This window comes from Poecilia latipinna, unplaced genomic scaffold (genome assembly GCF_001443285.1).
Source record: "Poecilia latipinna isolate Pla-1442-1.1 unplaced genomic scaffold, P_latipinna-1.0 Scaffold2855, whole genome shotgun sequence".
NCBI lineage: Eukaryota > Metazoa > Chordata > Actinopteri > Cyprinodontiformes > Poeciliidae > Poecilia > Poecilia latipinna.
In genome coordinates, this window is record NW_015115471.1 from 29630 (window position 1) to 43728 (window position 14099).

Consider the following 14099-nt stretch of genomic DNA (forward strand, 5'->3'; position numbering starts at 1 on the left):
TGGAATGCAGTGTGTGCGTGAAAGGGGTTTATGCTATCGTTTCGGTGCCAGCAAACACGAGTTGCGTCACGTTATTTTAAAGACGACATTTAGGTGTTTTAGAAATCCAAAGGACACAGACTTCCATTTTCTGCTCTTGCCAGATCCAACCATGTGGTGTTTTGAGCAGCAGAAATCCTAATCAGGTCTGCCTTGTTGTCTCCAAAAGCAACAAATGTTTTCAGTGGGCGACAGATTGCAATTTTATATTATTCTTCAACTGTTACCCTCGAGTCTTTAAGAGAAATAAATCCTTTCATAAGACTCTCTGAAATGCACTAAACATTTTTTTTTAAACAAGCAGGGTTTTTTTTTTTTTATAAGATAAAAACACTTATCAAGTTCAATACTTAATATCTGAACTTTTTACAATTTATTGTGAACAATATCTTACAACTCTGAGTTTATTTATACTTTAAGTAATAACGTAGCTGGTCAAAGGTTAGACACCACCACCACCACCAATGGACAAAAGAAAAGTAAGACTGGACAAACATGAATCATCCACCAATCACCAACTAGGTAAGCAGCTCCAAGTTACAGGTGCATCTCAATTAATATGAATAGTATCAGAAAATGTGTTTATTACAGGAATTTATATATATATTTAAAAAACTCAGACAATTAGGTTACATGATACCTACTGAATGGATATCTAATACAGACATGTCAGCCTAAAAAGTATATTCATGTACTGTATGGTTTATGCAATCAGTTCTCTTTGCATGAATTACTCCATAAATGCTGCATGGTTAGTTTTGCTTAGCTATTAAAAAAAAAACAAAAAAAAAACCCCAGTTTGCTTTAATAGCGCTTTGCTAAACAGTCTGCTGTAAGCCGCAGTTAACCTTGTTCCACCTTTTCCTTCCACTCAATTTTCCAGTTGTAGCAAGCCTGTTTGGACACCAGTATCTGGTGCATCAAGGTGTTATTTTGAGTATTATTTTAATCTTAATTCAGCATCACAAGTAGTTTTTTTCACATGAGCACCCAGCTACATTAATTTCTGACAAGCTAGATTTTTGGGCTTTTATGAGCTATACCCTTAAACCAGCAAAAATAACAAATACGCCATTAAAATAAATCACTTGGTGTGAAATAAACCTATGAGTTTCACTTTTTTAATCACATGATGGAAATTAAATCAAGTTTTCAATAACATTATTGAGATGTTCCTGTAGATCCAAGGAGCAAACAAGAAAGAAAAAAAAAAAAATCAAAGACAAGTCGATCAAAACTGCAATCAAAGAGGTGGGCCTCAAGCATGAAGCGTGAGGAAAGGTGGTGGAGTGGTGAGTGTGCAATAAGGGATGACAAAGCAGAGTATGAAACGGAGCATCAGGTTATTTGACCTCGTTTTCACAAATGAAACACACTTTTGAAACACTTATTTATTGTGACACTTACAGATTTGGCAGTGGCCGAGATGTACTGGACCACCATCTCACGCTTGATGGCCAGTTCCTTCCCACGCAGAGGGGCTTTACGATCCTCATTGAGGTTCATGTCCTCCTATTAAGAAAAAAAAAAAAAAAAAAAGAACAGAGAAGTGAAGCTGATTAAACTCTCCAAACTTTTTCAAGGTTGCATTTAAAGGGAACTAACCCCAAAGGGGAAAAAAAAAAAAAAAAAAAAAAAAACATGTTCCGTCGATTGTAGCATTTGCTAGAATTTTTTTTTATTTTTTTATTGCAGAACATTAATTAGCCCGGCAAAGAAAAAAACATGAAGAAATTATATGCAGCTGTAGTTGATCCCAATAAACACATAACCAAAAAGAAAAAAAAAAAAAATTAAATTTCTGCATTTGAAAACCTTAAACTCTGTGAACTGGATCGTTTACAGTATAATGGGTCCATCAGGAAGTAGAAACCTTTCAGGCGCAGAAACAATTATTTTTCCATTTCCACTAGTACTCCTTTATATCAGATCTTGTCCCATGCTTAAATTAATTCCCTACCATGTTTCTTTGTTGAAGTCGCAGGCTGTGGCAGCAGAGTATAATGGCAGGAATAATTAGTCCTTGAAATAAAAGTAGAAAAAGGCAGCAGCAATATAAAAAAAGGAAAGAAAAAAAAAAAAAAAACGCACACTGCAACCCAACTCTGAACAGAAGAACAAAATCAAACAACATGGCTTCTATTGAGGCCATGCAATCACAGCTGATAGGCTGGATAGGCAGTATCTACGTGTTATTGGGAGTATTATCTTCATGCTACTTTAATTCGGCATCACAAAGAGTTCTTTCATGTGAGAGACATCAGAGGATAGAGTGAAGGCCGGACAGAGCACTAAAAGCTAGGGAATGACATGATGATTAGAATGGAGGAGAATGTTTATCAGAAGCACTCTCTCACAAAGAGATGGCTAGAATGAACAGAGAGGAGAAAAACATCCTCCAGTGGGGATTCCACAAAGATGTGGAGGCATGCTGCCCTCTAGTGGGAAGAAAGGAAAAGATCTTTAACCATCACAGCTCTGATTTCACACCGATTTCTCTACATCTGATCAAATGTCTAATTCACCTTGTAAATTAGGTGCATCATCAAATAAGAGCAGTGTATTATACATTGGCTTTATTATCTTACCACAAGTAATCAGATTGAAGTTGTTCAGCCTTATTTGTCTGCGAGACATGGGCAGGAATCCCAACCACGGGCACTGTGACCTAAATTCCTTTAACTACATCTCCTCCAGTAAATACCCTCTGAGCTAAAAAGAAAACCATTAACATCTCTTGTGGAACTGGAAGAGGGGGAGGAAAAAAAAAATGCAGCTGAAACTTTTTCATCACCCAGGGAAACCAGCAGGTTTTTTAATTAATCTTTGAACCATGCTAATTTATCTGCTTAATTGGCATTCAATAAAGGAGGCAGAATGTGGCGGGGTGAGTACATTGCAGGCACACAGAGGGGGGGCGGCGGGTTGCATGAGTAGTGAGCCTGCGGGACGTTTGTCAAGGGGCAAACTGGAGGAATGAGCCCTCCATGTTCAGCCTGCAAAATGATTAATGCTCTTTTATTAATTATACCCTCATAGGCAACATAAGAAGAGTCTCGATATATCAGGACTATTCTGCTGGTGTAACTGAAATGCCGTGATTTGAGCTTCTAGCGGTGCCAGTAGACTAGACGAGAACTCCAGCTCGCCATCTTAACGCCAGTCTGACAAACTCCGGGAAGAATTTATTAATACTGATCAGGGTGATGTGCTCATACCAAACATAATTATACTGGTGTATTCAGGAAATCCTCCTTCACCACAGTGCTGTGACAAAGTATTTTCCCCCTTAAAGGTTTCTCTAGTTTTCACCTGTTAAATCACACTTAAATGTATCAGATCAAACAAAAGGCATCTTTTAAATTATGTAATCTTTTAAAGGAAGATAGCTAACCAAATGACTGTCTGAACATATAATTGCTCTCTCTTCTCAAATTATGAATTACCTGTGCATGCCAATGTTGTTTCTTTGGTTACACTTCCCTTACCAGGTCAGATAACTGCCAGAAATCACTTCAGTAGAACCGTTCTGACGACATAAAGTAAGCAACGCATCATATCCCAATATAAAGAAATTCAAGGCAAAGAAATTCACTCTCATCTATTAGTCCGGAAATGTTTATAAACATATTTTAACCACAGTGAAAGAAAGTCTCCGCAAATGGAGAGTTTCAAGGGGAAAATAGATCAATAGAACACAAAGGCCCATGTTTCTGTGTTTCTGGGTGAATGGTGTGCTTCCCTCTGCATATGGTGCAAAACTAAAAGCCTTTTGAAAAAAAAATTATTTTTGTATTTACTCAGGTTATCCTTGTCTGGTATTGCAATGGGTTTGATAATATGAAATATTTCAGTTAGACAAAAAAAAAAAAAAAAAGAAAGCAGAAGAAATGTGTAGGGGGCAAAACGTTTCGACAGTGCTCTCCATCCAAGTAAAGAAATGTTTAAATTAGAAAAACAAAGCCATTATGTGTTTGACTAAATTCCTTAGTCCTCAATCACTGTAACCTAAGTAAGCAGGTGTTTCCCCCTCACCAAACCATATTCCCCAACCAAGCAATAAGTTAAAATGGCTGCACTCTGGGCATGGCAGATCTTCACTGGGGATGAGGCTTAGCAGCTGTCTGATTATTTGGATCAGAGGTTTCAGGCAGCCATCAACTTTAACAGATTAAGACTTTGCAACAAATTTTAGCTTATAAACCAACTTTGTTCCTCTATTTTTCTAAGTTGCACAACATTTTTTATGGAGAACTTTATCCTGAAGTTAAACTGCTAGGATGGAGTTTCATCTTGGACTATATTGCATCAAACCAGACAAAGAGTTTCAAGTTTGACTTGGACTCTAAAGACTTGAGGTATTGGCCTCACTCTCATGTAAGTCAATATTTACTATTTAAAGATGTGACTATTAATCTCTTCTATTCTTCTCTTACCCCAATTCCCATCATAGCCTTCTATTGCATCTCAAGTGAACAAAGAAGCATCATCAGAGATCCTTCCTCCCAGCAGCTGTCGGACTCTATAACCATCAGTGCTGCCAACAAACTCAGAAAGTGTTTACATCCCTGCTCTTCTTTGCAGTTTTCCTGGTGTCAAATAACACTTCTACTGGTATTTGCACATCAATGTTTGCAGTTTTCTTTTCATATATTGCAAATAGTCTGTTTTTAAATACACGTTTTGTATTTTATATATATATAGTTGTGCTACTCTCCTTTGGATCAGGGTATGCAATGTTTAATAACTGCACTGTATGTTATGATGCAATTCTTCCCTTATGGTACAGTATAATATTCTTAATTTTGTTATTTGCATTTATCCATGAGGACAGTAAGGTCTGTAGATTCACAGTTACTTTTTGCAGTTGTTACAGGTGAATTTCCCCAATGTGGGACAATAAAGTGAATTTCTATTCTATTCTAAAAGGAATGCAGTGGACTATTGGATTTCAGTTACGTTCATATAGAGATGAATCACAACACACCTTCACAAAGCACTTTGCAAAATGCCATATTCTTTACAGAAGTATACAGTTAATTTGGTCAGATCATATAGACAGATTTGATTACATACATTTCATAATAAAAAAAAAGGCTACTAACAGCTTTGCTGTGTGTGTTGTATAAATGGCATCACCTCTGTCTTCTAAAAATCAACTATGTTTTAATGAATTTGTATAATTTCAGTACAAATAAAGTTAACATACACTAACATCTTATAGTCTGACCTTCAATCTTTCTGGTTCCTTCAAAATAAAACAAATTTTTATTTTGAAGGAACTAAAATAAATTGGCTAAACATTAACCTGTTTAGCCTATTTTAAATGTCTTATTTGAACATGAATGCCTACCAATATGTTTTATGTGATAATATTTCTTACCGATTTTCAAATGTATCGATTTATTGCATGTTAAATTCAAACTAGTAAAAAGAAATATAAATGTGCCAATTGTCCATGTATGAAATTATGCTTCAGGAAAAGGATTTTAATTCATAACCTACGACGGTTTGGTGTTTAAAGCAAAATAGATGGCATGCATCCAATGTGAAAAAGTATATTTCAGCACTTAAGACTTTACTTGGACTTGTGTGAACAACTCTGAATAAAATCCCTAAAAGAAATCGTCAAATAAGTTTGGCAAAATCGCTTGGCTTATAACTTGTTGGGGTTTTGAATTAGACTTGATAATTAACGTACACCCTCAAATGCACCCGAGGCTTGAAAATCTATGAAGAGACTGCCCTAGAGAGAAATGTGGATCTGAGAAAAGTAAGTAGTAAAAAAAAAAAAATGTTTTGCTTCAACTGTGACAAATCAATTATTTTGTCCACTACCCTCAAGTTTGATCCATGAGAGGCATAAGGGCATATGCCGTAATTCTCCTGTGGGCTGGTTTTAATGTCTTGGTGCAGAGTGGAAGTGCTGTGGGATCACAAAGGAACTTATTACCCAGAGTGTTCATCCTAACAATGACACACATCTTGAAACAAGCCACAGTAGCACTGCAGTCCTACATTGTCACTGTGCTTCCATAAGTATCCCAACATGTTTTCACAAATTCTTGAAATGAATTGCATTAGAAAAGTATTTGTTCTCGCATTCAAAACAACAAACTTAAATGAGTTGTGCTGTAGTTTTATGTGACCGATCAAATCAAAGTAGCATAATTGTGAAGTGGAAAGACACTGAGACTGAACCTTCGAAGGCCCGAGTCTACTCAATCAGCATAGACTCAGTTATCCATTGACCATGAAGACTGGAAGTGAGCGACTGTGAAATCTGACGGTCTGATCTTTACATTTATTTCTGACCTTAACTCAGTGCATGCCCCGTCACCAAGCAACCATGACGGCACTAAGCATAAACTGCACAAAGTGGAGTTTGAAGGTGAGTTTTTTTTTTTTTTTTTAATCATAAATAATTTAATGAATTATATACATTTTCTCATAACTATATAAAAATGTTAATGCAATTGACAAAAGTCTACCTACCAACACAACTTCACCATTGTTTCACGAACAAAAATCTCCTTTAGCAGCACACCCTGCCCACCGACTCTGGGGATAGGGTGGACTACTATGAATACACCAAACCCGTCCTGCAAATCCTGGAAAAAGGAGGACGCAATTTGCAGCAGCCTTCGAATTCGGACAGCCTTTGTCGCTGTGTGGTGACATAATCGGCCTTCAAATGCTGCCTTCAAAGGACGCAGCTCCTGAATTTGAACACACACTTTCTGTACCTCTAAAAAAAAAAAAAAAAAATCATAAAATCCGAATAACACAGCCTTCATTGACTGACAAAATGCTAAAAAGTTTAAGGGGTACAAAACATTTTGAAATTAAATAAGATTAAGAGCACATTTCATCCCTTTATGAAGGATTTAATTACAAACACACACAAGAAGAAGAATTTGAAGGAAAACGACTGAATCGGGATTAGCTGTAGTTACAGGTCCCCTACAAAACACTACATTTTATATAATGATGAAACTGCACATATTATATTGTTTCAATCATAGAGAAGTGTCACACATCGTGCATTTGTGGTTTAGAGAAAAGCTTTACCCTCACTAGGAGCTGATTGGAGCTACGCCGTTCCTAAGATGAATATCTTTGATTGAAGCCCACTTCTTCCACACAGTTTCCTCCTCAGTGCGATAAAAATACTGGACATTTTTAACAGCTGATTTACTGCTGTGCATTGTGATGAGAGGCTCAGAATTCAAGCTGTGCATATCTAGCTAAATCCTGTGACAAATTGCATAACTACGCACTGCGCAATTACCGAGACAGCACATTGAAAGTTATTTGGATGCAATTTAAATCTCTGCACTTTTATGAATGCAGTCCTGCTCTCAATGATTAACTTCAAAAACTCTATAAAGTATTCATTTGCATTTCTTTACCACTGACTGAGAATTTATTCCTATATTTTGTCAGTTTTGCTTTGATGGCTGTTCAGTAATGGCTTATGGGCTATTCCAGCATAGATATACACACCACAGAGGAGGGAAAAAAAAAAAAAAAACATTTTATTTTATCATGGTCATTAATGCACAGCTGGAGGTTTCGCTAATATGGCAAGGGTCAGCCCTTCAATTGCAGACAGCAAGGCTAAAACATGCGAGAACAATCAACAGTGAAATGTGGGTAAAGTTAATAAAAAGTGTGTGAAACATAAAAGGAAAACTGTGAAAATATTTGAGATGACAAATGCATACCAAAGTTGGTGATTATTAGCATAAAATATAGAAAAATCTACCCACCAGCTATTTTCTGGGTACAACATCAAAGCAGGAGAGTTTTCAGTTTATAGGTGGAAGCAGGATTGGAATTGACGGTACATAAGTAAATAAACCCCCTCCCCCCCCTCCCTTTTTCGATTGCATTACCGTAATTATAACTCCCAACCCCAAGTGTCAAGACCTGTCAAATGTCAGACCAGCAAACATGCCTTTTGTGTCATCTGTCACTGAGCAAATTGAAGCCTGGGTGTAATGTCACGCTGCTGTGAGCACAAACATAGTAATTGAGAGGTGAAGTGAGTGACAGGGATGAGCGCCCGGGCAAGAAAACAGTGAACACAGGCCTGATGAAAACTCTGAGCTCTGATCGCATTTCTCAGGCCCTGGCGATGGAGAGCATTGTACGAGAAATACGGAAAAGGTAAGCACAACACACACACACACAGAGCAAGTCACTCAGATGCATTATAGACAATAGAGCACACAACCTATGAAATAAAGGTAGAGTAATTCAGCTTCTCACTTCAAAGAGATGGGGTGAAAGCTTTTCACATTTCAGTCCTGCAGCACACAAGGCCAGAAATGCACAAAAGTGACATCTGACCCCAGGGACGAGGGAGAAGTAAGTCTGATATTTAGCATTTTAAATCTGCCCAAATGAAAACCAGATTTAAAATGACTTATACTAAATCTGTCAACAAATGGCATAAAAACAAACAAACAAAAAAAAAAGTCATGTTAAATCCAAATCCTTGTGCCAAAGCTCCTTTTGTTCCCAAGAACAATGGTAACACAAACATGACGGTGTCAAATGATTGCATTTGGTGCTGTGAGTCATTACTGCTGTAAGAAAATATGGGCCCTGCACGCAGTCTATTTGAAACTCTCAATGCAGAATGAGATTAGCAATCGCTTGCAGTCTTTGGAGAGTTGTTTTACTGCAGTGCTCATGCAAATATGCAACTGAGTTCGTAAAGCTCTGCAGTTGTCTTAGGCTGCATATCATAACTTGTTGACTGTGTTCCAAAGTTCCTCTGGATATTCACATATGAATGTGAGCGCCTTTCAAAAGGTATTTTAAGAAAAATGAGGTGGAATTGTTCCAGTTGTTTCTCTGATTTAAACCCACTTCAGTTTATTAAGAAATAGTTACAAAAACTCAATCTTACACCTTACAAGTGCCTATTGTAATAACTCAAACATCAAATGTACCTAAATGTGAATTAATATGTACAGTGTGGGTTTTTTGCTCTGCTGCAGAAGTTAGCATCTACAGACTTCATCTCCTTTCTCAAAAGTATAGCCAATCAGTAGAAAGAAAAATAAATGGCACATCTGGACCGACTACTTTGCAAACACCAGCCAATAACGTGTCATGTAGAAATCCTAAGCTTAATTTTCTGTCAAATAATTTAAATATGCTCTACAAAAAAAATAGCAAATAATTTGGATTCAAGTTAAACACAAATATAATGGTTCACTGTAACTCAAACTCAATCAATAAGGAAGGAGAGCATCGAATTTAGGGGCATCAAAGTTAATGCATGCCATCCATTTTGATTATTTTCTATTTGTCACAAAAGTGGAAAAACTATGCATCATTTTCCTGAGGTCCCATTTCTGGTTTGCCTATCACATAAAAAAAAATACTTCCAATAAAATACACTGAAGTTTGTTTCTGCAACTCAACAAAATGTGAAAAAGTTCAAGGGGTTGTAACACTTTAGCAAGGCAATGCATGTCAGACAACCCAAACGATAAAACCTGACTCAATTTTGGGGACATTACTGGTTGGAGTTCAAGCACTGAGACGAGGAAGCACAAAAGAGACGATGGTGAAAGCCTGAGGACAAGAGCTGACAGTAGCAACACTCAGGCTTCTACAGCTATGAAGAAAGAAGAGAATGTGGATGGCAGTCTGAATGACACACTCTGGAGGCAGCATTGTAGGGGCTGCACAATGGCAGACAAGTGAATGGATAGCTTCATGATACATAAAAGCACAGAAGATCCTCTTTTTATGCTGGGCACAGACAGACAGAACAACTGGATCAAATGTAGAAGTGAGCAGGTGATTGTATTACAATCAGATAAAGAGCATGTCAGTGATGCATCATTAAACACCCAACAAAACACTGGTATGACTATTTTGAAATGTGCATCAGTAGCAACCCTAGAATTGTCTTCAGTGCATTAAAAATGCATCTGGACGTTACAAAAGCATGTTTGCTTCCATTCATGATTTAATAACTAAAAGAAAAAAAAAACTACTTTAAAAGCGCTGAAGTGGTTTGGGTTTAAAACAACCCAACAAAGTATAACAAACTGTTTATAAAAGGATTACAGTTCAAGGTGGAAGTACAGAAACTGGACTTTCTGTACTTCCAGAAACTGTCAAGCAAAAGTCTACCCCGTGAAGGACAACCATGCATTGTGGGAATAGAAGCAACTGATTACGTGATGGTCAAAGGTTAAAACATGACTCAGTCCAATTGTACTTTGTATTAAAGAAAGTGTACAAGCTGTAAAAGGAGTCACTGGTGTCATTTCATTTTTTTTGGACCAAGGACGTTGCGACGCCGAAAGAGAAACAGAAAGTCTTTGCCTTTTGACAACAAGTTGTCAAAATGATTGCAATTTGTAGCTGTACTAAAAAGAAAAAAAGAAATCCATTTTTATGAAGCGTTATTCAGGTTCCTGGAAGCATTCAGAGGTTAGGTGTTGTTAAGCAGCGTCAGGTTGGTTTGGTGTAAATGTAGACACTGCTTAGGTGCACATGTTCTATGTGATGAATTTTTAAAAGTAATTTTGAATAAGGAGAAAACGGGTCTCATCAAGCGGCCCCAGCAAGGATTGCCGACTGATAAGATCAAGAAGTATAAAGGCTCCACATAACCAATTCAGATAAATGTAGCATATGTTCTATGAGTTTTGTGGTAGCTTTAACATATTATACTGCAAAATACTTCTGTGGTGAGAAATAAAAGCCTAAACCAGACATTTCTTGACCCCGGTCTAGCTAAATAAAACTTTAGAGCCACAAATATTACATGAACTTTTGAAATTAGTGTTTCACAGACGGCATCAATAATTATTGACTTGTTTTTTTTGTTGTTGTCGTTTTAAATATCTGAGTCATTGCCAAACTGGAGGCTTGACTTTTCCTGTTTTATCCACAAGGTTCACTCCACATTGTTTATTTTTAAGCAGTTATGTGACACACTGGCAAAACCTTAACCTGCTACTGATCAAGTTACTCACCAGATTGTTGGTGGTAACCTTAGAGTGAGTGAGTTGCTAGGTAACCAAAGTGTGGGTTAGTTGATGCCACCCACCTTGCTTAGCTGGCTGTGAGGGGTTGAGTGGCTAAAGGCTTTAATCTGCCTACATCCCCCACAATACTGTGCCTTTCTGGATCAGAGTTCAGTTACTGATTAATTGTCGATCTCTTACATATAACAACAATAATTTCTAATAAATATTAACTATGGACATTTTGCTTTAAATGAATGAAAATGATACAAGACGGCAGAGAAGGGGAAAGTCATTTCAGTGTTCTGGGGAATGTGTAAAAATACAAAGACACTTGTCAGAGGCTCTCAAAAACAGAGGAAAGCAAGGGCTTGACTTCACTATTTAGGGAAAAATGTTCAGAAAAGAGTTTCTAAAGGGAAAAAGATCATTTCAGACCATGTGACTGTCTTGCCCGATTTAACATCAATCCATCCACTATCTTCCACTCAATCCGGGGTTAAGTTGTGGGGTCAGCTCCAGACTTCCACAAGTCACAAATTAATAGTCATTTAACTCCTTGATGACACATGCATCAATCTCTGTTTTGGACAGCAAAAAAGAATGGAAAATACAATACAGCTTTCTGAAAAACAGAACAGAGTTACTGTTCTGTCCCGCCTCCTGAGGAATCTCCTGCCTTTTGATGTTTGGGTGAAGGGGTTGGAAAAAAACAAAAAAAACAACACGGACTGCCAGCATTGCATGAATCTGTCTTGGCCTGTGCCATTTACCACACCGAGGACTACTGGGAAAACAGCCTGAGGGCGTACAACACCAACAGACTCCAGAAATTGATTAAGCCGGCTCAGACCTGGGTGGAGGCGAACCATCTGTATGCAGTGAAGGATATTTTCAAAACTTCTCTCTCCATCACTGACGATGTCTCCTGCCCACTAAATAGCATCATGGCATGCCTGGAAACTCACACTGACTAATTTCCCAAACTGGAAACCATACAGGAAAAATGGAATTAGTTAGTTAATCTGTGTTCATGTGTTTAACCACATTTATCTCAACTTGCATCACACTTTGATTTATATTTTTTAATGAACTTTTCAATCATCTGAGCTTTAGCCTTTGGGTAATATATGCACTCTTAAACGTTATGGTAAATTTAACCTGCAAGCAGATTTAGTAGTGTGACATTTTTTTTTTTTTTTTTTAAGGCCAACATTTTTACAGAAAAATAAAGTCTTAATATATGTAAAATGTTATCAGAATATGCTTAATTTGCCAAGTTTATGTGCATAAATAAGGAATTTGACTTTAAATAGACATCTAATATAATATATATACAAACTTTGAGGAGCATAAAAATAATACAACACTATGTATATATAATAATATATGCACTGCTAATTTTTATGCTAAAATATAGTGCAAATATGCATATCTTGTTTTACACACAGTAGCTAACTGCCCTGGCTGTACGGTGTTCATTGTGTCAATTGGATTAACAGCCTGAGGGAAGAAACTGTCTCTGTGGCAGCTGGTTTTTGGATATTTGGGGTCTGCAGTGGTATCATCTGCTGGTTAGGCAAGACATAAATTATTACTCATGCATTAACCAGGCTACTGCATTCATCTTAGTTTGATAGTAAATAGAAAGCACAAACATCAACAACTTTTACTCACATGCATAATAAGAAATCACAAAACTCAGGCAGTTATGCTGACCTGAGTCTTGCATGGTTATTTTGTTATTGAGCGAATAAAAAAAATAAAAAAAAATTCTATTTTGAAAAAAAATATATACATATTTTTGTGGTTTACATGAGCTTTTAACAAGACAATTTTGGCCGTCGTGGCAAAAAGTTTGGGCAGCTGCTTTAAGGTCAAGGATTATAATCAAGATCTGAAAGTTTTCTGATCCTCTGTAATATTGATTTTACATTAAATGGGTTAGGGTTGACTATGTAAATCCACTATTTTCAGAAATACACAATGATACTTTTCAGCATCAGTTTAACCTTGATCGATCATTAGGGAGACCTCTAGGCCATATTTTCACTTTTGCCTCTAAGCAGTCGGAAAAAGCTATGCCAACTCAAAAAGGTCAATCATGTTCATATTAAAACTGTTTTACACACCAAATGTCCTCTGCAGTAAAACAAGGAACCATGAATACTAAGACACTAATACATCTTTTCAAAATGAGCTTCTACATATTGTTTGTATGAAGCATTCTAAATTGGATTCTATTATTGAGTGAACTTAGGTTAAACGAAGGAGAAGAAAGAAAACAAAGCTTACCATCATCTTCTCAAAGAGGTCAACTATTTCTTTTTCCGAGAGGTTCATGGATCTCTCGTCAAAGAAAGGCTGCGGCTGAGGGAGTTCGGCTTGGGTAGAGATGGGATCAGTCGGGTGCTGAATAAAAGGCTTCTCCTTCTTTGTGCCAGTTTTCCTGAAACTTGTTATACGATCACGCTGAAAGAAAACCACATTTGAGAAATGAAAATATTTTAACAACAGTCTGTGTAATGGGAGAAAAAAATGGTCTAGGCCGCCTGGAATAAAAGCTTTGTGTGCTTTAGCAAGTTGGAAAATGTCCTGCTCGCAGGACTTGGTTGTGCACAATTTACTGTAAACATAAAACACCCCTATTGTCAGGACAGCTAAAAGATGCAGTGGCAAAATGAAAGGAAAATCAAAAACTTTAAAACCCGACATAAAACTGTCCAATTTGTAATTCTTAACATTGAAAAGAAATGCAAAGCAATTTTCAAATATCACCAAATATAATAAGACTCCATTAAACATCTTAGGACTTTACTTACCGTCACATTTGTTATAATTACCTGTTTTGCACTGATGCTATTTTAATAAGTCAAGGACAAAATATCAAATACAATTTGTGTGCGATTAAAAACATTCCTTATTGAATTCATCAGTTGATTAAATTAATAAATCTGGGAAAGTTTAGCTCCGAGTAGAAAACATACATGGGACGCATGCAGGGAGGATGATCGTTAGGTTTACTTAGTAACGGGTAAGTAGGGGTAGGGGCTGTCA

At 36.9% G+C, this 14099-nt stretch overlaps 1 protein-coding gene across 5 annotated transcripts in view; it reads right to left on the reverse strand.

Annotated features, from left to right (window-relative positions):
* LOC106939393 (protein diaphanous homolog 2-like) overlaps positions 1 to 14099 on the reverse strand; it is a 46050-nt gene that overhangs the window by 12320 nt on the left and 19631 nt on the right. For 3 of the 5 annotated variants that reach the window (XM_015021780.1, XM_015021775.1, XM_015021776.1), the window contains 3 exons: positions 13338 to 13514; positions 1447 to 1551; positions 1147 to 1296 (listed from right to left, as the gene is read on the reverse strand). In XM_015021780.1, the coding sequence (XP_014877266.1) occupies positions 1201 to 1296; positions 1447 to 1551; positions 13338 to 13514 (378 nt within the window). In that variant the 3' untranslated portion in view covers positions 1147 to 1200. Of the gene's footprint in view, positions 1 to 1146; positions 1297 to 1446; positions 1552 to 13337; positions 13515 to 14099 lie in introns of those variants that run through there. The other 2 variants (XM_015021779.1, XM_015021781.1) reach the window with 1 other exon arrangement.